Genomic DNA, 26969 nt, shown 5'->3' with positions numbered 1-26969 from the left:
TTTTTTGACGGATTCGTAAATAAATTGTCCTAGAGTATTTAACATTGTTTAATTAATGATCTCAATGATTATAAACATAAGTAATAAGTTAAGATATCCATCAATTTATTTGATCTCTGATAAAATATTTCCTTACAGGCTATTTGTCTGGTTTAATATGTTGTGTAAAATTGAATGAGTGGTTACTTTAGATCTTTTTGTTGAATTTGGTTGTAACGGAAAGAAAACTCTTCTTACGAACATACATTTTATACAGACAAATAGCCAATGTCGACACTATTACAGATCATTTAGTAAATAAAAACATGGACTTGAAAGTCACTCGACGAAAATCTTATTTCATCATAAACCACCAGCCCGTTGGTGTCCGGCACAAGACTGGGCGAATATGGGGAGGTTTTTGCCCAGCAGTGGGCAAAAGACAATGTTGCGTTTGACGTCACCAGGTGTAGGTGTCGTCTTCAGGGTTGTACTTGACGCTGTCGAGCGCTTGGACCAGAGAGGGGTCGGGGGAACAGAAGTGCTGTAACATCGCCTCGCTGATCCCGCAGTCTGAGAGGTTTTCTTTGTTGAACGCTTTGCTGAACAGGTTGGGCTCGTTTTCTTTTGATGATTCGTCTGAAGGAGTAATTATTTACTTATTCGTTATATTATGTATTTAAATAATAAAGTATCAAGGTACATCAAGCTAATAGCCCAACCAATGGCTGTCCATAGACTAGCCATGGCCAGCTAGCACTGTACAGCCAAATTGTGATTTAAATTGTTGGAATGCATTTTTTTCAGCAATTAATTAAATCTACAATATTGAGCTTTATATGTATGTTGTCAAAGCTGAAATACTATAAATTTCATTTTGCTAATTACCTTCCGCAATATTCTTAGCCGCCCAAGAGAAAGCCAGCGTGGGCTGATGATGTGCGAAGGTAGCGCTGAACTGCGCCGCGGAGCTAGTCCGGAGGACGTTAAGCAAAGAGTGGACTGTCGTGGGCAGGATGGGTCCGCGCAGCTCTATCGAGTAGTACTTCTTGCTATCAGAGTGTAGCGTGTTCTCGCGAACCTGAAATGATTGCGTAATTGAAATGGGATCAAAGTTTTGTTGTCCATAAGCATAGGGTGCAAGTGCAGTCGGCTGCAGGCTGAATATCTTCTTCAAGAATTAGTTTATCTAATAAGATTTAAGTGTGTAAGCTAGAAACAGATAAAAAAATGTCGTGGCCAGGGAAATAGGACTTTCTCAGGTAATAGATTGTTCGACTTGATTCATTTTGTGAGATTATGAGTTAGAATAGTTTTTACAAGCTGTACCTTGAGCGATTGCAACGTCCCGCCATGGAAGGCCGTGGGGGACAGCAAAGTGGGCGGGACGCCCGCAAAGGGCCCCGTGGGGCTGACTATAGACTTGCAGTTGAGCAGAAAGTTGAACAGCGCCTGCGCATCCGCCCCCCGCACGAATATCAGGGACTCCGCCGCGCTGTCTACACTGCTTTCCGCGTTGTGGGTCATCCGCGTCTGGACATTATTGTATCATAGATAAGCACCCATAACTGAAGAGTATGCAGTGATAAGTATAGAGAAAGCAAGTTTGATTTTAAATGGCTGATTATGATGATGGTATTTATACCTTTGGCTGAAGAAGTAACCGGAACCTGAACTGGTTTTATTTCTAAATTTTTGACAAGGCTTCTGTGCATTTTGTGTGACTATGACAGCCTCATGGGGGATCTCTAATATAAACTTATCTAGCTTTCATAATGCTTGTCCACAAGATATAAATGGATTGGGCCACCTGTGATAATGGACTGCTCAACACTATGTTAGCAATCCATTACACACGGGCACTTTGGCTAAAAATCTATCGCGTAGGGCAGGATATCGACATTCCAGTATGAACTAAGTTGATATATACTTTAAACATAGTATTAGGCTGTTTATTTGTAATACCGAGTTGTTCAAACTAGCTAACCTGAGTATTGTTAATCTTTTTAATGAGATCATTTTCAAGACCAAGCTGAGAGAGGAACTGGTCCGGGTCCTCGTCTCCGGACTCGTGTGTCTCCTGCGTCTTCTCGTCCATGGTGTCGTAGCAGCTGTCGAACGAGGAGTTCTTGCGCTCCTCTTCAGAGGTGTTCAGCTTTTTCTTGCTGTCGGGACGCAGTGGCATTGTGAATTCAACATCTGAGAATGAAAAAAAAATAGTGTGTGTCGACAACAGGAACTAAAAAGGGTGCGTGAAGTGAGCAGAATCTTTTATATACTACCAAACAGGCAATTAGCCTAGGCACCGTGTTAGCAAGAGGCCATCACACCCTATCGACGCCGGCAACACCACGGGTGTCACAAGCGAGTTGCGTGCGAGTTCGATAGGTGGGACAGTTCGAGTATGTAGGTAGGACAGCACCCCTGTAATTATACTGCCTGCCTCACCCTTCAAACCGGAACTTTGTTTGGCGGCGGAATTTTCAGTCGGAAAGCTGAAACTTAATCTCCGAATCTCAAGGGGTCACAGCCGATAATGAGACCGGGTACACGTTCAAATGAGCCAGGCTGAATGACCTTCAATACAATACCTTCCTGGCGCAGCGTCTGCCGGAAGCCCCTGGTGGTGGGCGCCAGCAGCGCGCAGGGCTGCGACTCCCCGCAAACACCGGCAGCGCGGAAAACGCACGTAAACGTGTTCGCGCACAGGTAGAAGTACGGACAGTGAAGTGCGCGAAGTAGCTGCAATTAAGTAATTTTCTATTTTGACAGTTTTCTTATCCTGCGGCGGGATTGCTAGCAATAGATGTAAGCTTGCTCCATTATTACCATACTGACATTATATATATGTAAATGTGTTTGTTTGGACTTCTTTCATTAAGCCAATGCCACGAGGCGAGGCGCCACGAACTTCACCGCAGCTTTTTCTTCAATGCCGTCAATATTATAATTAAGTGGAAATTACATTATTTACAATAATATCATAATTTAGATATCTACAATAGAGATGATTCAATAAACTATTGAAAATCTGAAAACAGCGACCTACCTGAAACAGGGATCTAAAGCTCTCAGTCCACTCCCTGAGCAATGCCTGCTTGACTTCGTCGTTAGTGGCCATGAAGCTGGTGGCGGCGACCCTGCCCGACGAGCGCGGGTACAGCTGCAGCCAGGGCAGGTGCGGGTGTTGCCAGTACAAACTGGTTTGGTGGAACAGTGCGCGCGGAGACGTGTCTAGCGTCGGCGATGACGTGGTGTCGAGGCAGCGTACGAAACTGTAAAGGCAAATTGTCATTACTATGTAACTTGTACATTCAGTTATTCAAAACTCTCTTCTTGCAACGGCGCACGGCGGCGTCTTGTGGTTCCGCCCTAAAATAGGATAACTCCATATCCTCCCGTGAATGTCGTACAAGGTGACTAATGGACACAAAGCCTTAACAGCTGATATGCAACGATAACATTCCCAAACAAGGGTTGACGTCAGGCAGGCGGTGGGCCGGTTGTAAAATCATAGACAAATCTTCCAAATTTAATGGCAATTTTTTTATGCTACGCTACGGTTTTGGGGTGTCACAACTCCGAATACCACCGGGAACAGGCGAAGATGAGAGAGTGAGAACTTGGACAAAGTGTCAGTAACATTCATTTTAAGGGTAAGCAACGAGTTCCGTCAAGAGAGGTCGATGATTTATGAAACTGGACATGTGAAAATTGAAATGTGTAGTATGGTAGCTAGGTTTTTAATGGCATTGTAGTAGTAAAATTAAGGTTATGGTGCCATTATTTAAACACTGGCTATATTTTATGTCAAATTACAAGTTTTATTGAGGAATAGGTACTATAGCTTTAGTCTGTAGCAATACAAGACTTACACGGCTCTACATCTGTGGCACTATGTAGGTAACCTTAAGTTAGTAGTAGTGATTTCTTATATTTACCCTGTTATTCCAGAAGCTTCTTCACTGGCTTTTAACTTTGAAGTCCATGCAAATGGTTTGGGGGACATTAATCTAACTTTGGTTTTCAACGCCCAGTCAATGGGTAAATGTTTGTATTTTTTTTCTATTATTTGCTAAAACAACAAAACAAAAATTTATTGAACATAATTCAGCACAGACGATGAGGTAACAAACAGGTTGAAGGATATAAATATTCCAAAATTTACCATTTATACATGAAACTGTCCTCCCTATTCTTCCTTACATATTTCAAAACAAGTCTTCTGCCGCGTCTGTCTGTTAGCGATAAACTCAAAGACTACTGCACGGATTTTCATGTAGTTTTCACCAATACATAGTGTGATTCGTGAGGAAGGTTTATGTGTTATGTTTTTACCAGAAGAAGAAGGGAAGGGCCATTATGTTTTTTTATTGGCTTACAAATTCTGTTAGTAGGATATAAAGCTCACCGGTTCCACAGAATGTTCTGCTGTGAACTTCTGTAACAAGTTGGAGAATGTGGATAGTTTCTCAGTGTCCACCTCTTGCACTGGTTTCTCCACTTTGGCTGGTAAATTCAGAATAGCAAACAATGTTCTGTCACTGGACTCATCTTGAGGGGAGTCTGAATCTAACTTTAGCTTCTTGTCTTGTGAATTATTTCTGTAAAAATGTGATATTTATAGAGTTTGTCTATCTGTGATACTTTTATGTTTGAACTTTGATAAGTATTTATGTCCTGCTCAAGTAGGGTAATTTGAGTAGGAAACTGCCACTGCAGAGGTCACAACTTTTCTCAAAATATATTAATGCATCAGTATTTTTTATTATGTTTGACATCCAACTAATATTGTAAATTCAGTAGAATTTACAATATTATTATTTATTCTATACATGTACATGGGAACAGTCTATTCTTTTAATGATCCTTACATATTATAAAACAAAGTCCTCTGCCACATCCGTCTATCTGTTCGTGATAAACTCAAAAACGACTGCACAGAATTTTCAAGAGGTCTTCACTAATAGATAGTGTGATTTCTGCGGAAGGGTTAGGTGTATAATTTGTTTTACCCAAGTAAAGCAGAGATGGGCTGCTTGTATATAATATGCTAATTTATAATAACACTCACTTCGAAAATGGATTTTTCCTCTTATCTCCATTCATCAGTCGAGAGAAATTTAAGTCTACATCATTTTTACACTCTTTAGCTTCTTCACTTGTTGAGGGTAATGGTTGTTTCATGCGTTCCTAGAAATCATGTTCAAAAAAACCTGTTAATTAAGAGCTCAGTGTACTTTGCTAGGCTCTCATACTCTATTGGATATTTAGGCTGTTATACTTATCGGCAACTATAGTGTTGCAGACCCAAAGAGTTGATTTTAGACAGGAGGACGGTCCTAAAACACAGCCGAATCTTGAAAGTTCATTTTCGCTCTTAACAGCTTAGGGCGTCCAGGCCAGGAAAACAGTACACGAGTAATAATAATAAATGTTTATTTGAGCAAGAGAAATATATATCTAAAACATTAAATCATACCTGCAACGCTTTTTTCCGTTTCTTCAGTTTGTGTAACTGCATCACCTCGCTTGGTCTTTTCCATGGTGAAGTCGGCTCCATTGTCTTGTATAAACACAGTTCTGTGATATTTTAATAAAAATCCTGAAAGCACTTAACCAAAATCTTCAGTCACAATAAGCGTTTACATTATTTGTTTATTCCAACCCATTCTTACCAAACTAAACACCAACCAACCAAATGAACGAACGATATTGATGCGCAAACGCAACAGCAGCTGCATCTTGTTGTCAAAAAAACTGGCATTGTCAATTAAATGCTATTGACATTCAAGATGCGTTTTTTTATAAAGGCCGCGAAGCCGCGATTTAAAAAGTGTGGCTACTCAGCCAAATTATTTACATTAAGTTTTAGTTTAGTAGGTAAGTAATATAAAGATTTGTACTGTAAATACGAATTGTAGGTATCTTATTAATATCTTAAATTTCTATTTTGGTATATATTAAAGTAGCCTTTGCTAGTTTAATATGAGTTTGTTTTGGTCTGCCTTTACCACAATGTTATAATAAAAATTCCCACCCAATAACTAATCAACTTATACCTGCATTGTAATTATTTCTTACGCATACGTTTTACAAGAACTTTCAATTTGCATGGTAGAATTATATTCAGCGCATAGTATGCTTTTATATCGCTGAATGGTTGCGTGCGATGACCTAACTATGTATAGTAAATCTCGGTAAACATGGCCGGGCTTTAGTGACGTCGCTCGCCGTCCTCCTCACTATATCGTCCGCAGTTGGCGGCAGTCATATGTTGCACGCACATTGCCGGCAGACTGAAACAGTGCTGAAATCATGGCCAGTTTCTGCGAAATTTATACCGATGATCGTGAAAATTAAAAATAATTATAAATTCAAAAAGTGCGGGAAAATGATTCCTTTTTGGTAATGAAATGAATGTGCGGTTATTTTAAACTAAACTAACTTTTTTTGAAAATGACTTCCATAGCAAGGGTCTTCTGCGAGTTTATAAAACAGCGCTTTTTCTTGGTGAGTAAATAAATATTAAATATTAATATTTTTATCCATAAAAAAATTGCCAAGTACCTACAAGCAGTTAGGTAATGTATCTACATTGAACGGTAACATTGAATTTTAAACTGTAAGTTTAACTCAGGTATTAATTTAGGTATTAAGACGTGTTATTTTAATGTATGTTTTCTTCTTTTGGTAATAGGATAATATTTATTTTTTAAAGGAAGGGATTAATTTCATTGAGATTATTTAGTTTCAGGCATTTTTCTGTTTTAAATATAGGTAGACATGTTTATTTTTATTTAACAAAATTGACCTGTTGAACTGCAAAACAAAAATGTTTTGCAATTTCGCAAATAGGTAAGTAAAATATATGAGGAATATATTTACTTTTCTGCGCTTAGATTTTATTATTTTCATTTCCAATTTATGTTGAATGAATCATTTTGTCTTCATGTCTAGTAGCATTTTGAGTATGCGACTAGCGGCTGACCGCTGACCTATTCCGAGAATTTTCAGGTGATGTCAACGTTAATATCAGTTTTGGTGTCAGTACAGTATTGTATAAAATCGTCTCTCAATTGGTTTTTGGTTGTTGTTTTATTATTCAACACGCAAAATACTATTTAAATACTATTTAAAATTCATTGAGATATGATAACGAAATTTACGATTTTGTTTAGTAGAATGGACTTTGGTCGGTCAGTATTCATGGGAAAATGCTCATGCTTTCATAGTGCTCATTCATTTATTAATATTATACCTATATCGCTAACTTAGTACCAAAAGTAATGAATGAGCCAGACGAATTTTCCACCAGGCGGAAATTAGATAAAAGTAGTGACGTTGCTATATATTTAGCAAACGACGCCTACGAATCATATGATTGATCAATTCTTCTTCGATGACTTTATCACAGATAAAGTCATCGAAGTGATTTAAAACTGTTTACTTTCACACACCGAAGAGGTGTTTGTCAATGCTGTTGTTTATGGTGTTTTTATTTCTTTTATGCTCTAACTGAAATACATTTATAACTTTGTCTCACAAAATATTTGACGTCAACTTACAGTATTTCTATAAATAAGAGACTTATTAGGATTTCTAGAGAAACTAGGACACACGTGTCAAAAACTATTTTAAATAAAATTTGGGTATAAAAACGGAATGAATTGACGATTTTGTATTATTGTGCCACAAATAATAATAAAAATTCGTCTTGTTATTTTATTTATAAGCGAGACCAAATTATTTTTTCACCTCCGATGTAATAATGTAATCCCAATGAGCCAGCCAGAACAACCAACTGATTAATTGACATTATTATATTGTAAGTATATTAAATTTCAAATAGGTACAATTTATAATAGTTATAATCGATTACCTATTTGAACGTTAAATCCTTTCGTTCATTCAATTCAAATCCTATCATCATGCAAATGATATCGCACTGATATCGTTCCAATGCAGTTCTAGTAATTAATGCGGGCACACACTCCTGCGCTGTCATCAGCTCCATTCACACGCTCAATGGATAGCTCGCCGGGGCTCGCTGTCAAAGTCTATACAGAACTACAAAGTATCGAGGATGAAGATATACTTCTCATCATCCGCCCTTTAGTTTTAGGTAGGCAGATTCACGTATTATTAACTATTAGCTTTGCTCGCGTGAATTTCATTTATTTTTCCGGGAGGACAGGCATCCTATGTCCTTCTCCGTAGTTCAAACTACGTGTATGCACAATTTCAAGAAAATCGGCTGAGCAGGTAAATCGTGAAGAGATAACAAACAAACATGCAAACTTACTTTCACATTTGTAATATTTGTAGTCAGAGGAATGGCTTATGAGTTAATTTGAAATAGCAGGCGACGATTGTTAATTTGAAATAGCAGAGCAAATTTATGACTGCCTTGAATTTTTAGTCCCTTCAGCTTTATGCCATCTTAATCGGTCGCCCTTTAAAGGGTTATGGGACTTGAAAATTTCTAGTCACGAGAGTAGTTCTAGTAGCTTGTGCTTTCGAATATAAATGGTGTAAGATAAGAATTGCTCTTTTTGTATTCTCATTATTTTGTAGTGCCGACATTGCCGTGTAGAAGATACGCACACGCGTTGAATAGAGTCTGAACTGAAGTGGCGGGCTACACAACACACTTCCTGCATGGTGCATTCGTGGATGTATGCCTTGTAGGCGAGCCTTTCAGGATTACCTCCGCTGTAATGCATCATATCGATAACGCGTTGCTGTTCTATTTCGATTGTTTGTATATCGAATGTTTCAGTTGCGAAATATTTAGATAAAGTCGATTTTAGTTTGGTGATTTATTAATTTAAGATCCCACTTTATTTCACTGAGTGGTTTAGATAACCTTGAGCATTTTTAGCTCTTAAAAAAAACACTTTTAAAATGCTATGGTAAACATGATGAGAGTTATTTTAACTGATGTAGCAATAGAAAGAAAAGTGAGACATATGATATATTTTTGTAAAATGTAGTTTACTAGCGACCAGCCCCGGCTTCACAAGGGTGCATGCATTTTTGAAATTAGAGTGATGCACCTTGAATCACTCTAATTTCAAAATTCTTAAAAAAAGTGGGCCCTCAGACCACACGCACATAAAAAACCTGCATCAAAATCCTTGCTTAGTTTTAAAGATAGAGTTAAAGATAGACAGACAGCGGGTAGCTATGTATTTAGTCATTATTTCCACAAAACGTTTCATAAAGAAAACTATCTCTCTTGTTTCAGATATCATGGATCTCATTAGTAATTTATCTTTTTTACAACACATTTATATTTTATTTCGAACGACGACAGTTTTACTTTTTGAGAAATATTTTAGGGGTAAGATTTTATTTCTAAAAATGGGAAATTTTATTACCTTATTAAACATACCTTTTTTAATTACTATTTTCTTATTTTTTTCTTTCCGACCAGTCTTATTGCTTGCTATTTCAATAAATATAATATTTTCAGTTAGGTCTCTGCGTTTCCCGCGGAACCGCCTCGGTTTTGAACCTGTGTTGCGCGTTGGTGCTGCTCCCTCTATGCAAGAAGCTCAACCAGATTCTATACCGCGTTCTATCTGATGTCTGGCCAGGACTATTCTTCTATTGGCTGGAGAAGGCCAAGAGTTTTCACATGACTGTTGCTATCACCCTTTTAGTGTTTGCTGGTGAGTAAACGGTGTAAAGTGACCAATAATTTTGAATGAGAAGGATATGATAACTAACATTACGAAAATGAGCTAAATAGCTGTCAAGGCAATAGCACCAAATTCTGAAAGTTACCTACATTTTGTTGGTCAAATGGTATTAAAAAATAGGGTCATCATCTGTCGTACTGTGGTCATCAAAGAAAAGAAAGAATTTAGAAAATTCTAATTCTCGTCTGCAAATTACAAGTGAATCGATAGATTTTCTAATCAACAACAATTCGATTTATAGATACATAGTTCTTTAGATCTAGCTAGATAAATCACCTACCTAATGAATACCTACTTAATATACCTAAGTTATGCTACAAAAGATTGAACTTAAAGGAACAATTTTAAATACAAAAATCGTCACCGAGCTTAGTTAATGGTGCCTTTACAGTAAAACTTGAAAATGTTCTTATTTGAGCGCCATTAAGTTCTCGAGACCAAAGCTAATGGTGGGGTGTTAGGATTCCAAGCTTTTGTTCGATGCTTTTGTGCCAGCTCTGACGGTTTGCACACTGTTTGCTTATTTCATGCCTCGATTCTTAATAAATACCTTGATAAACTTGTAATAAAATGTAGATATTTTTTATATTTAAGTAATTATTAAATTAAATGTTCATTTGCAGTTGTACATTCCATATCACATTTTGTTAATCTCTGGAACTTTTCAAGAGGCTTCGACGAAATTAGAAAGGAAATTAATTTAGCACGATATAAAAATGAGGTAAGTGTCAAATCAATGGTTAACTTATTAGCGGACATCCCCGATGGAAGGTTACACATCTGCTAATAACGACGGAAGGACCAGATCCTTCCCAAGGAATACAAAAAACATTACTTATAGCTAAAAAGCACAGAATATTTATTTCAAATTCACTGTAGGTATCCTTCAATTTTTCTTTTGTGGTAAATACGAACAAAAGATCATGTTATATTACTTTCGGAAGTAAGCGTAATTAGATAGGCGACCCATGTGCATTGCAAATGCAATAAAGCGGTTAACTGCACGTGTGCAGTTTGATGAGTCTCACGGGAGGTAACGGATAGTCATAAATCAGTGTTATAATGCACCGATCTGCAGTTTATACAGCCATTCTCTAACCCCAAACTGTTGAAATTTATGAGTTTCAGATGAACTTCTAATTAACTAGCTGAACCCCGCGGTGTTACCCGCGTAGTTATTTGGAAAAATACTAATGTTTTTATGCACAGCAGCGCCAGCATGCTTTACAAAGTGCTATTGACAATCAGGCTTTTTGACCATTCTTTGGGGAATCGCGTACTTTCGGGATAAAATGTACCTACCCTATGTGTTAATCCAAGGTATCAGCTACCTCAATACCGAATTTTATCAAAAAAAATACATAGCGTCAAGAAGTAAAACTAACATATACAAACTTTCATCTTTATAATATTAGTGTTTGCGAGACTTTACAAATTTCCAATGGTCTCATATGTTTTTTATTTCAGAGTCCTTTCTCCCTCCTGCTGAGTCAAGCTGGCGTGACAGGAGTCTCCATGCTTATAATAATTACTTGCATGGGATTGACCTCCATGCGTGCAGTGCGTCGGAGGATTTACAATGCTTTCTGGTACACGCACCAACTTTATGTGGTCTTCTTGGCTCTGCTGATCGTGCATCCATTGAGGTAGGTTTAATTACTTCCATCGAGGACTTTTTCCACAGGTAGGCCTATGGATTGAGCCCATTCAGCTGTAGGTTGGATAGTTTAGTCAGCTTCTTCAGGAAGGGGAGAACCGCCGGCAGTTTGGTCCATGACATCATGATCACGATGGTACTCCAGAAGGAGATAGATATAAGGTATCTACTTTCCACGTGGTTTTCGGGCGAAAAAAACAGTTAAACTTGTGTGTAAAATAGGAATAGCAAACCATTCTAACAAACAGCAAACATTGCTTTTATCATGTAAAAATAATTACATCAACTAGAGCATCGCTCAATCTATATTACTATTTTAGATGTTTTTATTTTCTCGAGCGACTTTCTTCAAAAAATATAGTAAAAATGTGACAGAGAAATTTACTTTGTTTCGACAGTCGGAAATATATCTCTAGGGAGTTCACAGTAGTGAAGTCTTATGGCATCCTCTGAATAAAGTTGTATTGAGAGTATTGTGATATGATTCAGTCATAAAATGACTCATAACTTGTAGCCCGTTTCTGTCAAATAAGTCGGCACAAGGCCTTCATACGAGGACGCTCGATGATAAGTATTGGTTGCATGGAAGATTGTCTGCTGGAATAATCATCAATTTAATTTAATTTTGGAAATGGGCACAGCTATTTTTATTATGAACACTATACTATCAGCCGTGGTCAGCAATACATTGCATAGTTTCTCCCTGAGAATAAATAAAACTTACATAGATACCTAGTATTATATACAGATTGAGGGTCTTTGAGGGTTCCTTCGTCGATACAAAGCCCACGTTCAAACAAAGCAATGTATGTTGAAAGACTATGATCATATAGATCTACGATATTTAGAGGAGATATAACAAAGCAGATGGAAAGTTCTAGGTACACACATGTACATAAAGATATATTGAAGGAATTCAATTTTTGTACTTGAAAAGATCATCGCTGTTACCCATTTTTGTTTTAACCAAATTACTAGTAGGTACAATGTACACCGATAAATGATTCTAAAGTTCTTCTTCTAAAGTAAATTCATTCTCTCTCTCTCATTCATTATATCAAATTATTCAAAATACATCCTATTTTGAGGCCCGAGACATGAGTCGAGGGCCGCGAACATACGAGCTGTGAATCGTACGTTTTCTTTCTACGTGACTGTGTCGTATAAAAGTGTGTTATACATGTCTTTATTCTTTTTTCTTTAAGTGGGGTACTCAAAGAAGAAGTATTATATGACGACGAAGTTAGTCTAAATCCTAGTCAACCTGGAAGTCTTTGGGTCAATAACTCTTCCACGCATAAATTTACTTCAATCAAATCCATGGTAAGTGAAATAAAGAATCCTATCATTTCCATCAATAAAGGAATCTATCATTTGAATATCATGATACGATACCTAGCATTTGACTAGGCTTCATGCAGTTACTATTAATTTAACTTATACTGGTCGCCTTCGATAGTAATTGGAGTAAATGGACTTAAATGTCACTTTGGCTGAGAGGCTATTAGCTTAAATTAAATTTTAGTCTTGAGTTCAGATTGAATATAAATAGTGTCATGATCATCTTTTCGAAGCCATGTCATAGATTGCGTCTATAAAATTTAACTCAATATTTAACATTATTTTGTTACACAAACTTGGGCAACTGGGCATATATTATCGAAACCTTTTGTAATCTCATTTATTTATTTATTGTTCAATTTTTTTTATTTATTGTACTATTTTCTCTCATTCATTTAATAATGAGATATAGTAAAGTTTGCCGAAGTTTCGCAAGAATGTTCCGGCACAAGGGAATGTACGTTGCTAGGACACGATCATGCTATTATTTATATGTAGGTACCTAGTAGCGCCCATTTTACTAGTCCCAGATAGCCTTCGTATTCGGCATTATGAATTTGTTCACTATGCTCATAAAACGTGGGAACATTGCCAACAATCACTGAATAGTTTTCTAAACAAACTAAATAGTTGTACAGTGGGTTACTATATACATATATATTAATGGGTCTTCTTATATGCTCGTAGACCGCGGAAAATCGAGACACAATAGATAAACAATTTGTGTGATAGACGAACCGTAGCCGGCTAGCGGTGAATAGCTGAAGGGGTAGAAAATGTCTGTCATCTATATCTAGAAGAATCCTTGTACCTGAATGATGATAATCTGGTACTAAAATTGTTTGCAGACGTGGGCGTGGATGGCATTCCCGCTTTCCTGCTTTTTTGTTGATCTCATTTGGCGCATTTTCTCCAGAAACCGCGCTAAAGTTGCTATCGTAGAAGTAAGTACAAAAATAACTTGTGTAAGGGGACAGAAATAGCACCCTAATGTGATGACAAGAACAATGTTTCCTGAGTCTAAGTACCTAAGTCTACATATAACATCATCGGAATAATTACTACTTATATTAAAGGTAATCATTAGGTTAATTCTCAGTAGGTACAAATTCATATATACTATTATAGACCAAAGTATAAACCCTAGGACATTATCCGCTTAGGCTTTGCATACATAAACCTCTTACGTGTTCGCTTATTGTAGGATTCGTAGAAATAGATTAAACGTTTTCCTGGTATAAGTAACTAGTAATGGTAATTCGTGGCAGAGAAATACTAAATTTACTTATAAATAATTCACTTGAATGCACGCAACTCTGGCATCGACAAAGTTTCTGCGAAGTAGCATTATACATTTCTTGTTTTTGGGATTATTTTCATTAGGTCGAGATAAACGTTAAGTATAACATGTATTTCGACATATCTATCACAGTTTATTGAGAGATTGAGTAGCAAACATTATGAATCACACAGTCAAACTTTCGGAAATCTTTGGGAAATGCCTATGTTACACAAGTGCCAGAGAATTAACTTTTTATTGACAGGTGAGTCATATGCCAGGTCGGACTATGGCGCTAACTGTGCGTTGTCCTCACGACCAGTTCCGCTGCCGCATGGGGCAGTATGTTCTGCTGCAGTGTCAGGATCTCTCACTACTGGAGTGGCATCCTTTCACTGTTGTTCGAGTGAGTAAAAAGTATATTTGAACTTCATGTAATGTATGTGTTCATGTAATGTACTTAGTTAATAAACTCATCCTTGAAAATATTGGTAACTTCAACAGATCCAACGTAACGTATGTGTTCATCTGCTTAGTTAATTAACTCATAGCTAAAACATTGGTAATTCAACATCCGATAGAGCGATCCGACATTTAACATGTAACAGATACTTAAACGAAAATTATATCTATGTGGTAACACTACTCAAATCAAAATTATGATTCGAATTACAGAAATATAATCTATTATAGAAATATAATATATTCTACGTAAGAAAATGTTTGTGAAGAAGTGCTTTTTACTTTTTCAGCTACCAACATCTAGTCAGAGAGATTTTGTTATTTGGATACGAGTGAAGGGAGATTGGACCGAGTCTTTGGAGAATTTGCTACTTAAACGAGGATCAAATGGAATCAAGTATATTTTGACACATTTTTTCAAAGCAGTCTTCACCAAAGAGTTATTTCTTATAAGTACTTTTTATATTGATATAGGCAATCATTTGGTACAATGTAAATTATTTTTCAACTCTGTGTACCATCTTCTTCTTAACCCTTCTAATAGCTTATTGTAGTGGATTGCCTTTATCAATTGTCTTTGTGTAAATATGTTATATATTAATATATCTTCTAGCATATTAGTGGACGGTCCATTCTCAAGTCCAATGGAGCACACAAGTCGGACGGGAGTGTGCCTGTGTGTCGCCGCCGGAGTGGGCATCACACCTTTCGTCTGTTTGCTGCACCATATCTACATGTGAGTGTTTTGTGTATTGATGAACAAGTGCTTCTTCTTTTTGACCTTTTTTTTCCACTTGAAGGATGTCGGCATTGTATGTTGGCATGGAATTAGTAGGTACACGAAGTACTTATTAAATCCATGTATGTTAGCTCTTTCCATTTTGCTATGTCACTTGTCATTTCAGTTTAACACTCTGTCTCTATGTAGGTATCATGGATTTAGTAAGTACTTGTTGTACGGAGTACCTAGGTACTAATTCCATGGTAGGTATTGATAAGTACTTTTCATTCTCTGAAGAATTCGTCCACTTCTTTGTTGAACTTCAATTTTACAAATTTAACTTCAAACAGATCCCACCCAATTATAAATAAAATCATGTTGGAATTACAAACATACCTACTTACTTAGATAGAAAATATTTATGATTGCAGGAACCCAAGGAGTAAATTACCTGGCAGAGTTCATTTGATATGGATAGTGAGATACGAAGAAGAGATTACGTGGCTGGCAGAGTTGGCAAATAAAACAATAATGCAACTTAGGAATGCTAACAGACCAGACAGGCTGCATTTAGAGCTTTACGTTACTAGTAATACAAATAATAATAAACTAAAAGCCGTAGACAATAAAGATCAAAATGATCTCGAACACTTGGTACTTGTAAACGAAAAAGGACAACTAAGCAATGTGATACATAAAAAAGATACAAATCCTGATGATGAAAAAGCAACACTACTAACGCCAAACGTAAAGAGGCATGTATTTAATGATACGGATAATGTAAATATTAAGATACAAGATAATGATTATGATTTAGCCAAAGAATATCCTATATTGGGATGCAGAGTCAGAAGAGGCAGACCACATTGGGACACAATTTTTGGATATTGGGTACATTTATATCCAAAGTAAGTACCTACCTTATACTTCACATTAAAGGAAGATTTATTATTTAATATTATAAAGTGTATTTCGGGATAAAAATAACCATATGTGTTATTCCAGGTTATATTCTACCCGTGTACTATATTTCATGACAATTCGTCCAGTAGATTTTGCGTGAAAGAATAACAAGCATACATACACACATAAATCCTCGCAAACTTTCGCATTTATAGTATCAGTGAGATTTTAATAAATATTATTTTTTATTTCAGACAACATTTGAACATCTACTGCTGTGGCACAAAGAAATTAGTGAAAACTCTGAGAAGAAAATGCGTAAACATTAATAGAACTACAAAAAATAGATTCACATTCATTCACGAGGGATTTTCGTAATCGGAATACTCAGTTGTATTTTGTGGGTTGTGAGACCATCTGAAAAGTAATTAGGTATATTTATTGGAAATAATACAAAAATAAATGTAGAACAAATAAAATGTTTTGTATATATGTACTCGATTTTTTGCAATATCATTCTAAAGTAACTTTAAAAGTCCAATTAGAATGTTTTCCCCTAATTATTGAATAACATGGTTATTGCCATGGACATCGTGGCTGTTGATTTTCCGCAATCCGATCGTTTGCAGAACGATCCCTTAACCGTGATCAGGAGGAATTGTAATACGAGTAGGTGTCAAGGCATGGGCATTATGCCTAACTTGCCTGTTATTTCAAAAATTTGGCCTAAATAAAAAATTAAGCATTTAACTAAAATATATGTATTACTAGCTGCGTCCCGGGGCTGCGCTTCCGTGGGAATTTCGGGATAAAATTACCCTATGTGTTATTTCAGGTGTGTGTCACGTGTACCAAATTTTATTACAATCCTTCCCGTAGATTTTGCGTGATAGATAACAAACACACATACATCCTCACAAACTTTCGCATTTATAATATAGTAGGAAGTAAAATAGGATAGGTTTTGTATACTATACAGCACTTATGATTTCGGGCCTTCAAAAGTTTAGGTACTAGGAGTTTAGATAACGACATACTTCAATTAGGTATTAAAACATACCTAGGTATTACAGGACAGAATTTATTTGTCATACTTTATAATATGTAGGTACATACTTACCAACTTATTTATTACTAATTAAAATCCATCATACATTAAGTATAAGTACATTTTAACTTTCCTGTTAAAAAATCTCGCATCAAAATCCGTTGCGTAGGTAGTTTTCAAGATAAACATAGGAAGGAACGAGTGTTCATTAAGCAGGTGGTGTTGGTTGAAGGGTTCTATATGAAGGATAATAATAGTTTTCTAGGTTTTTTAAATTTATAATTAAATCACAGATATAAGAAGATTATATACCTTAGATTGAATGCTAAGTTGGTAGAGTTTAGACAATAATGTTCATATTAATAAATTCGTTAAATGTAATAATTATAAATTTGCACTTTAGGGATTTAATGCGTTTATAGTATTTTAAAAAATAGACGATCATTTCATTTTAACATTGCTATTTAAAAAAAATAGCAATGTCAAAGTGATATCACTTTGACATTGCTAATCGTCAAAGTCAGCTGACGTCCTAAAAAAGCTCACAAACTCAAAATAAAAACACTCTGTTGCGCTGCGAGTTTATGATGAAATTAGTGATTTTCTTGCAATAAAAGCCAAAAATCTGCAATTATGAATATCAAAATGGATATAACTAGTACGGATACTTACCAAAAGTTATTCGCGAAACTAGAAAATCCGGATGTTACCTATCAAAATTTTGTCAAAATGCTGGCAAAGTATCATTTTCAAGTTAAAGCTATAATACAGGTAATTTCTTCTTTCTAGCTTAAAATACAAATGATACATGTTATAATTACAACAACTATCAGTATTGTTATCTATTTTAATGAAAACATTGTAGGATATTTTAGAATGCAGAGAGTCGATGGAGGCTTTGAATAGTCTGAATGAGAAAGGAAGAATAAGAATTGGTCAACTCAGAGATGAATTGGAGAGGCTAGAATTGTATGCCAAAGACTCTGGAGACCCTAAGTATGCTGTTGAACTAGAATCACAGAGGCATCAATTAGCTGGGTTTGTATTATTACAATGCGTCACGTATGTACAACATACATATGTAGTCCTGAGATTTTTAGTTGTAGGTAGTCTTAACAGTTACACTGCCAACATTTGAATATTTTACAATTTGATTGAATGAAATTGAAATTGTTAAAGACGTAAAGAAATTTCAATCAAATTTCTTTACGTCTTTAACATAAAGAAATACTAATGATTAATTCTCATGTTTTTATACTCTCATGTCTGTTCACATTTATTGATTAATTCACTTTAGTTGCTTGGTCCTGATTCCTGAAATTCCTTGAGATTTTCATGATCATAAAAGTCTGCTTGATATAAAATAAATTTGTAGAGATTTTGTGAAGAAGACGCAAACATTCAACCAAATACTTCACAAATGTTTACATTAATAATTTGATCTGTAAGTATTATGTTGGTAGTCAGTTGACATTTTAAATTGTTATTAGGCTACTAAAAGAATTCAAAGAAGCCAACATTAGTTCAATGTTTGCGATAGAGAAAGCTCAACGAGAGGAGTTGATGAAGCCCATAGAGAATGATGAAGGTGGTATCCGGAACAGAAGGAAAAAGGTTGATAGAGATGGACTGCTCAAAATGTCATCTGGTGGGTAATCTACATCTAGAGAAAAGTTTGAATTTAGTTTACATCAAAAAAGGCAGTGTATTAAATTTATTTATTGTCATGATATTTTCGAAACTACATATTGAGTAGTATTGAAATTTGAAAATTTTGTTTTGTACTATGCAACTAATGTAGTTTTTTCGACTATGTGCTTGTTTTTGATAATATTTTTATAATAAAAGAAAAAAAACTCAAAAAAATAAATTCCATTTACAGGCATCTTTGTTTCGCTATGTAGGTATTTAGTTAAATAATTAAAACAGTAAAATAACTGAGAAATGTTTATACCAGCAAAATTTGGGACTAAACATATAAAAGTAATTTGTTGATAACTGAAATTTATTGGGATATTCAAAATTTTATTTGAAACAAAACTGTTAAATTTTAATATGTTTCAGGTGTAACTGATCAGCTCCTATCTATTAGCAGACAATTAGCAGACACTACCCAAAGGAGTCAAGATACTCTGGATAGCTTGGTGTCATCCAGCTCCTCTGTGCATGTAAGTTAATCAATATAATGTACTAGCTTATGCCCGCGGCTTCACTCTTGAAATTGAAGACACCTGGATTTTTTTTATTCTTTAGTAATAGCCTCCTTACTTGGCTAGAAAAATTCATTCATTTATTTGAAAAAATACGTCAAACCCAATCTCCAATAGCTCAATAATTCTTAGATAATCTTTCCCTCTAAATAATTTTACTTAGATTGTCTCCTTCTAAAAAGACAATATTTTTATCCATTTTAATTATTGCTTTTTTTTTCTTTAAGGGAACAAAAACAGAACTTCAAAATACAGCCAGCACAATAACACAATCCAGCAAGTTGCTGACCAAATATGGCCGGCGGGAATTTACAGATAAAATCATCATGTTCTTCGCATTCCTCTTCTTCTTGGCTGTCTGTCTGTACATCGTTCAGAAGAGGATATTTTAGGCGGTTCAGTGACTATTTATGAATATGGATTATGACATTATTGTATTTGGTATTTAATAAATATAATTTATTTTTTTTATTCATATTTAAAGAGCTTTATTTATATCTACCTCTAACATTAGGTTCGAACTGTCGTTAGGTTGCAAGAATCTAGAATTACCTAAATAGTAAGATCTAAATAGCGATCACATTAGTTATTACACAAACATAATATGGACATAAAAAATATTTCTCATTATATAAAAAATATCTCTCATCTGAGCGTATTCTTCAGTTCTTCTTCATCTGTTGAGCGTCGGAGTCCGGCGTCCACTTTAAAATTTTTTCATCTCCACTTTGCAAGGTCGTCGGTATCCCTGGTTGTCAGACCAATGGCGCGCATATCATCCTTGATGACATCAAGCCAGCATTTCTTCATAAACATGTCTAAAATAATGACACCCACTGTCTTCGCCGACAAGGGCTAAAATTATGTTGCGTAATCTAGTAATGATCAGTGAAACTTAAGCGAGCGTCACAGTCATAGTCATTGCATTGTACCTACCTATTTAAGTCGTTTAACAAACAACTACCGCGTTTTAGTAGCACAAACAGTAGGTAGGTTTAAGATTATTTATCTCTATTGTCAGGCTTGGCCTAGACATAGCAATACATACACCGTAAAAAATGAAAGGTTTCCTTTACACTTGGCGTGGTTATATTGTTTGTGTACCTTTGTAATGGCACCACAATGGCACCGTGATAGCGCGAGTCGTTAGCGTTTATGGAATTTAAATAAAAAGTCATTCTAGTGATACGTATTGTGTAAATAATACATGTTTATTTGTTTTTTTATAAACTAAGGATTTTGAGCGCGCCTCGGTCAATACTTATTCTTTGTTGCTCGTGCTTATAAATCTTATAGTTTTCAAGATCACAGAAAGGGGCAGAATGCCTATACATAAGAACTAATTATTAAAAAAAAAAAACAAAAGTTAGAAATTTACGGCGAAACAAGACGAGAAGTCACGGAAACAAAAAAACGATCGAGCTGTGAATGAGATAGATAGATGATAGGTGAGTGGCCGGTCTAGACTGGCGCGAGGCCGCGTCAGTTCAGTGTCGGCCGCGGAGCCCTGCCGCCCGGTCCCATGTCACGCGCTGTCGTGCTCTCGTGCTTGTTGCTGGTACACCATGCGGCCTCTCTCAACATCCTCGCCATCATTTCCATGCCACTGCGGAGCCACTACATGGCCTTCAAACCTCTATTCCGGGAGCTAGCAACAAGAGGACACAACGTCACCGTCATGAACAACTTCCCTGATGAAGAACCTTTACAAAATCTCACATTTTTCAACTTGCACAACTCAAATCTAGCACGATTACCCCCATTAAGAGACCAAGAAGACTCATCCTCTGCATTGTGGTATTTACAAAATTACATTAAACACACATTTAAGGGAAAAAAATTTATTGGCACGGACTGCGAGAATCTGTTCACAAAAACTAATGCGCATCGCGCTGATGAAGTTAATTACGACGTCATATTTGTTGAACAGTTTTTGTCAGACTGTGGACTGGCATACGCAGCGGCTTTCTATGATGCCCCTATAATAGGGATCACGTCTCACGTAATGCTGCCTTGGGCTTATCCAAGACTGGGTATACCTTTCGACGTCTCTGCTGATCCATTTTACTTTACAGTGAAAAAGTTTGAGAAGTCCTTATTTCAGAAGGTGGAAGATAGTGTGTTACACTTTTGGTTTACAACGATAGGGCGATGGTGGCTGCAGACAGGATTGTACGCAGAATTGGCGCCACATCTACTGAGAGCAGTGGACTTAGAACAGGCAGCCAGAGACCGGATGCGGATGATGTTCGTGTATCAGCATCATTCGCTGACGGGCGCGAGGTTGACGGCGCCGCAGGTTTTGGATATCGGTGGCATTCATATTGGAGATGTTACAGCGGTTCCTAAGGTATAGCATTTTAGTTAGTTAAATCTAAACTGGTGTAACACTATGTCAAACTCTGTGGTTAAAATGCACTATGTATTTTCTTCGTAAAATAAGCTGAAATATTATAAATTAACGACAGGTTTTATAAAGTAGGTATCTCATTGTTTTCTTTTTTTCAGATAATATGTATGGGATTATAAGCATACTAGCTGCGCCCCGGGGCTTCGCTCCCGTGAGAATTTTGGGATCAAATGTGCCCTATGTGTTATTTCAGGTTATATTCTATCCGTGTACCAAATTTCATAACAATCGGTCCAGTAGATTTTGCGTGAAAGAGTAACAAACATACACACGTTCATCCTCACAATAACTTTCGCATTTATAATATTAGTTGGATTGTGTATGTAATTAATTATACAAGCTTATACTATATATAATTTATTTTAAGCAGTAATCCACCTTATACTTTTAATTTTAGGATATTGAAGACTTTCTCTCCACAGCAGATCATGGGGCCATCTACTTCAGTTTCGGCTCTAATTTGCAATTGAGTAGTATGACGCCAAAAAAGATGAGAGTGTTTCTGGACGCTTTCAATAGACTGCCTCAGAAAGTGCTGTGGAAATGGGAGAATGACACATTCCCCGCTGGTTTCGAGGGGAAAATATACCCAAAGAGGTGGTTTCCACAGTTGGATGTTCTCTGTAAGTGGTTTTAACTTTTCTGAATCCACAATACAAGACTATTTAATATATTAACTTGCTGTTGCCCTCGATATGCTTACCTTACGCTTATCTGTTTGACCTTAGAGCTTTATCTATATCTATTCCGAATTTAATCAAAATTGGTGTAGCCGTGAAAGCGTGACTGGCAGACTACAGACAAAATCGCCAAAAGCGCGAAATCTACTGGACGAATTGTTATGAAATTTGGTACACGGGTAGAATATAGCTTGGAACAACATATGGGGTTTTTATGCCGAAATTTCCGATTAAGCGAAGCCTTGGGGCGCAGTTAGTACCTACATAATGTAAGTACTTATGTATAACAATGTTAGATAAAACACAATTATTTCAAACGTGATGCATAGGACGTATGTAAATCATATACTTTGTTATATATATATACTTTGTTACGTCCTTATCAGGTTCTTGCTACTCTACTACTCACTATCTGTTATCTGTTAGTAATAAATACATTGAACTAGATGTTGCCCGCGGCTTCGCCCGCGTTTATTTATCGTTAATTTCAAATTTTAATATACTATCCGACTTTAAAATAATCAATAATTAATCTGTTTTGTGGTAATGTCAATTTATGAATGATTGATTTTGGAAATGATTCCTTCCTCAAGAATCGGATCGTAATGACAGCACGGCCGCAGAGAACTCTGCGCTCTGAGAACCACCCAAAAACGTTGCATCCTAGTTTCACTGCTCTGTCTACCCTGTAAGGGATAAAGACGTATTTCTGTTATTAACCCAGACTGGGTGATAAATATACCCAGTATATCCAACCAAGCATACTGCTCGTGTTCCAGGTCACCCAAAGGTGATAGCATTTGTCTCCCACGGCGGCATGCTGAGTCTTTCCGAAGCGGCTCACTGCGGCACGCCGGTGCTGGCCATGCCTTTCTTCGGGGATCAGTTCTCCAACGCTGGGCTCGTGGTCTCCTCTGGTCTTGGGAATATGCTCATGTTTGACAGTTTCAATGATGTGGACTTAGCTAATGCGGTCAGGGAATTAACGTCTTTAAAGTAAGTATAGAAAAGTAATTATTGGTTTCATGAGCGTTTGATGAAAGTAGAAGATACTCGTATAATATTAAAAAATAAATTAATCATTCATTTTTCTAGGGTACAACAAAATGCAAAGCGAATCTCCAAATTATGGCACGACCGCCCACAGAATGTCATGGACAGCGCTATCTATTGGACAGAGTATGTAGCTCGACACGATTCTGCGCCCTTTGCTTTACCGACACAACATAGAACATGGTTTGAAAACTTGCAGCTAGATGTCTCTGTTACATTGTTTTTGTTATTATCATCATTAGTATCGTTTTGTTACGTTATTTTAAAATTGTTTGTATTATTTTTAGCAAAATTGTATAAACTATTCTGTACAAAGAAACTTAAGAAAAATTAATCTGTGGTTTTTAATTGTTAGGCTTTCTAGTAGGTTTGGGTGCACGCAGCAGGCATCACTTTATCCCTTGATATGAACATGTACCTACTGCTATTATACTATTTTCCTTTTTATTCCTTATTATGTTTATGAGCCCAGTGGCCTATTTCGGCAAAATTCGTCAATAAAAATAAATTAAAGTACACAATAATCTATTCTTTCGAACCAATTAACCTCTTATTTTTTCATGTTTGGTTTGTTGATTGTACAATATAGGGTATAGTTTCGCGTCTATCGTCTATGATTAGAATTTATTTCGACCGGTAGACTAAATTTGAAAGAGTCACCCGAGGCACATACGTTTTAGCAAGTTTAATTTTTTTCTTCTCTTGCAGGGTAGAATGTAACCTGGAATAATGCAGGATACTTTCGAAGCGAAGTCCCGGGACGCAACTAGTACTATCTAAATAGGAACGAGTGACTTCACATAGTACAAGTGCATAGATAACAGTGGCCTTAACCCATTAAATGTTAGCAGTAAATAAGATTCCCACGCGGCGATTTATGAATAAGGCTACGTTCACAACGGCGAAGTAATTTTGCCAGCGGCTTTCCACTTGGCAAGTCCAGTCGGACGATATAGATGAAGGCTAAAGATAAGCGATGTATGTAGGATAAGTTAGACTGCCAATTTCCCATGAATTTATGGTCGTTTTAACTTAGAGAAGAATGCCTCATTCTTCTCTATTTAACGATAAAAGACATAAAACAAGTTCTTTATTTATCCTATACGACCGATCAGTTGATCGGACTTCGTACAGAAAGTCGAAAAATATAATTATACAATAGTTTTTAGGCTGTTCTTGCATTCCATGTACCTACAAATAAATGTGGAGTGTGTAAATATGACGGGTGTATAAAACTCATTTATTAAACAACATCCTGACGTTTATGCCTCAGTCTTTACGTTGTGATCTGGCGATCAGTGTGCGTTGTGCGACGCAGCTAACCAATCACAGTGCGCCATTGTGACGCAACGTCACCCACACCGTAATGCGATTGGTTCGCAGCGTCTCACTTCGGATCGATTCGACAGTGAAAAATAAAATGCAAATTCTCAGTTTCTGGCGCCCATGTGCACACAGGATTATAGGTGGTTAGTATTGTGACTCCCTCGTAGAAGGCCGTCGCTGATAGCCGGACAAAAGAACACGCAAATATTTAAGATAAATACGTCTTTTGTCTGTATGTACCTACCAGGCTATCACGATTGACCTATTTGTTTATCCTTCTACTTAATATTATAAATGCGAAAGTTTGTGAGGATGTATGTGTGAATGTATCTTTGTTACTCTTTCACGCAAAGTCTACTGGACATATTATGTAATTTGGTGCACGGGTAGAATATATCCTGGAATCATAGGGTACTATTATCCCGAAATTCCCACACAATTTTATTTATTAGCGACAAGTCAAATTTGAAACCAAAACTGTGACAACATTGTGTAAAGGAAAACTATTAGTAGGTATCCCTAGACGACGTCCTAGACTAAAATATGACCACTCCATATCTGGTGGATGTCGTACGAGGTGTCTAAGGGAACAAATGTTGCCCTGACAGCTGATGGGCAACAATATCATTCCCGAAGAGAGTTGACGTTAGGTAGGCGGCCGGTCGTAAAATCGCCAAATTAAAATGGGGACGAATACAGGAATTTTGTATAATTAGTTTGTGGCATAATTCTTCAGTTATTTTCTTTTACCAAATTAGATAGGTACCATAAAATCATATCAGGATTGCGGATAGTGGGCAAATCATCATAATTCACTGTATTGATGATATTGAACATGAAAACAAATACCTTTACACGTGCAACATCGCAGTTTTAACGTCCAATATAGAAATGTAACTTTTATACTTAGCTACCGGGTATTTTTTCTTTTTTGTCGATCAATGGTAGCTAGATAAACATATAGCTCTATTTCCCTTGAAGTAACGACAATATTCCTTTGCATAAATTTCGTTCGTGCTAGAGAGAGAGAGAGAAACAAAAGAGATGGATGGATTGCCTGAAATATGAGTTTTGAATGTTGATGAGGTAGAAAGTTGACCACTTAATTTTAAACTTGTCTATATTAATCACAAGTACTATTTCAGGCAAAATGAAAACAAATTATGTTTATCCTGGTATTGATGTTTCAAGTAGCAAGGTCCAGGAATAAGCTGGTGATTCAGCCAGCCTCCACTACGGCATTGAGATCTAATAGCGATATCAGAGGTCGCAGATTAGGCTGAATTCGGCCTAATGGCTTTAAGGTTATCCAGAACCGATTGATGGGAAGATTTGTTCGGCATTGGCACAAGAATTTTCTGGAACTCTCTATACCTTTTGGTATTAAAGGGAATGTAGATATCGGGTGGGACAAAATTCTACTTATTAGTTGAGTATTGACAGTTACACTCAAATGGTAACATTAAAATTTATTGATTTAGGTAGCTGTGTAACATTTATTAGTATTTTCCAGATGTGTAAAAGTGTTTACTTTCGCAAAGATTACCTTTTATTGATTGATTTTATATTAAAATGAGGAATACATCGGCTATTGCCTACTACTATTACTACTTTACTTTTTATCTCGAAATTCTCAAAGGAAAGTAGTATATTGTATCGGACGGAGTCCTGTCCTGGAGCATATACTTCTAGTAATAGACACGTGTGGTCGATCCTGTCAGGAACTTCAATAGATGAGCGATGGAGGTCAGCCGGCGCGCTTCCTGGTCGTCGCGACTGCGGCCTTGAACTTGACGAGGTCAGTGATCATGCGCAGGCGCATCCGAGGGGACCGTGCGATGTCTGGTTGCTACAGTAGAATATGCATGGATTCTTTTATGTGCATCGGATGGATATCTTCACATTATTTCGCCATGGCTGTTGAGATGGCTTCGATATCATGAAATTAACATACCTCAATGACCGGTATGCTCATTGACAAACATACAAGCTCACATACCTCTTTATAATAATAGTATATATAATACTTATTAAAATCCCAAAATATTTTAATAAATTTTCAAGTTCTTTCTTCCTAATTCTGCATATGGTCAACAATTATTCATATAATTTATTACTTGAGGTATGCAGTTGTTTTGTAACACTATATTTACTGCATACGGAGCTAGTGTCGCATACTAAATGTCGGTAACT

General features: G+C 36.5%; 4 protein-coding genes across 9 annotated transcripts; 3 read left to right on the top strand and 1 right to left on the bottom strand.

The window, feature by feature from the left end:
* Positions 1-34: 34 nt before the first annotated feature.
* On the bottom strand, positions 35-5717 carry hd (humpty dumpty). The gene is made up of 10 exons (XM_053767927.1): positions 5462-5717; positions 5054-5172; positions 4391-4583; positions 3921-4054; positions 3029-3254; positions 2571-2721; positions 1967-2178; positions 1309-1512; positions 868-1060; positions 35-618 (listed from the first exon to the last, which is right to left on the bottom strand). The coding sequence occupies exons 1-10, from the start codon at positions 5540-5542 to the stop codon at positions 440-442; spliced, it is 1692 nt and encodes a 563-aa protein (XP_053623902.1). The 5' UTR covers positions 5543-5717; the 3' UTR covers positions 35-439.
* Positions 5718-6199: 482 nt separating this feature from the next.
* Positions 6200-16545, top strand: LOC128683780 (NADPH oxidase 4-like). 5 transcript variants are annotated; one of them, XM_053769726.2, is made up of 12 exons: positions 6200-6492; positions 9230-9325; positions 9462-9656; positions 10310-10407; positions 11154-11332; positions 12549-12666; positions 13533-13628; positions 14229-14369; positions 14716-14822; positions 15039-15161; positions 15578-16054; positions 16304-16545. In XM_053769726.2, the coding sequence occupies exons 2-12, from the start codon at positions 9235-9237 to the stop codon at positions 16425-16427; spliced, it is 1749 nt and encodes a 582-aa protein (XP_053625701.1). In that variant the 5' UTR covers positions 6200-6492; positions 9230-9234; the 3' UTR covers positions 16428-16545. The 5 variants fall into 5 exon arrangements, with proteins under 5 accessions (XP_053625701.1, XP_053625699.1, XP_053625700.1 ...); XM_053769724.2 differs by having other exon boundaries at positions 6201-6492; positions 9458-9656; XM_053769723.2 differs by lacking the exon at positions 6200-6492 and adding an exon at positions 7975-8104.
* Positions 16546-17613: 1068 nt separating this feature from the next.
* Positions 17614-19784, top strand: Sec20 (Secretory 20). Its single transcript, XM_053769631.1, has 5 exons — positions 17614-17868; positions 17963-18135; positions 18588-18745; positions 19162-19265; positions 19535-19784. Exons 1-5 carry the CDS (start codon positions 17731-17733, stop codon positions 19697-19699), a joined length of 738 nt encoding a protein of 245 aa, XP_053625606.1. The 5' UTR covers positions 17614-17730; the 3' UTR covers positions 19700-19784.
* Positions 19785-20761: 977 nt separating this feature from the next.
* On the top strand, positions 20762-24644 carry LOC128683719 (UDP-glycosyltransferase UGT5-like). Of its 2 annotated transcripts, XM_053769630.2 has the most exons (5): positions 20762-21657; positions 22115-22340; positions 23177-23393; positions 23493-23576; positions 24159-24644. In XM_053769630.2, exons 1-5 carry the CDS (start codon positions 20830-20832, stop codon positions 24178-24180), a joined length of 1377 nt encoding a protein of 458 aa, XP_053625605.1. In that variant the 5' UTR covers positions 20762-20829; the 3' UTR covers positions 24181-24644. The 2 variants fall into 2 exon arrangements, with proteins under 2 accessions (XP_053625605.1, XP_053625604.1); XM_053769629.2 differs by lacking the exon at positions 24159-24644 and having other exon boundaries at positions 23493-23986.
* The last annotated feature ends 2325 nt before the right edge of the window (positions 24645-26969 follow it).

This window comes from Plodia interpunctella, chromosome 3 (genome assembly GCF_027563975.2).
Source record: "Plodia interpunctella isolate USDA-ARS_2022_Savannah chromosome 3, ilPloInte3.2, whole genome shotgun sequence".
In the NCBI taxonomy this organism is placed as follows: Eukaryota; Metazoa; Arthropoda; class Insecta; order Lepidoptera; family Pyralidae; genus Plodia; species Plodia interpunctella.
This window is presented reverse-complemented; position numbering and strand designations above follow the sequence as displayed.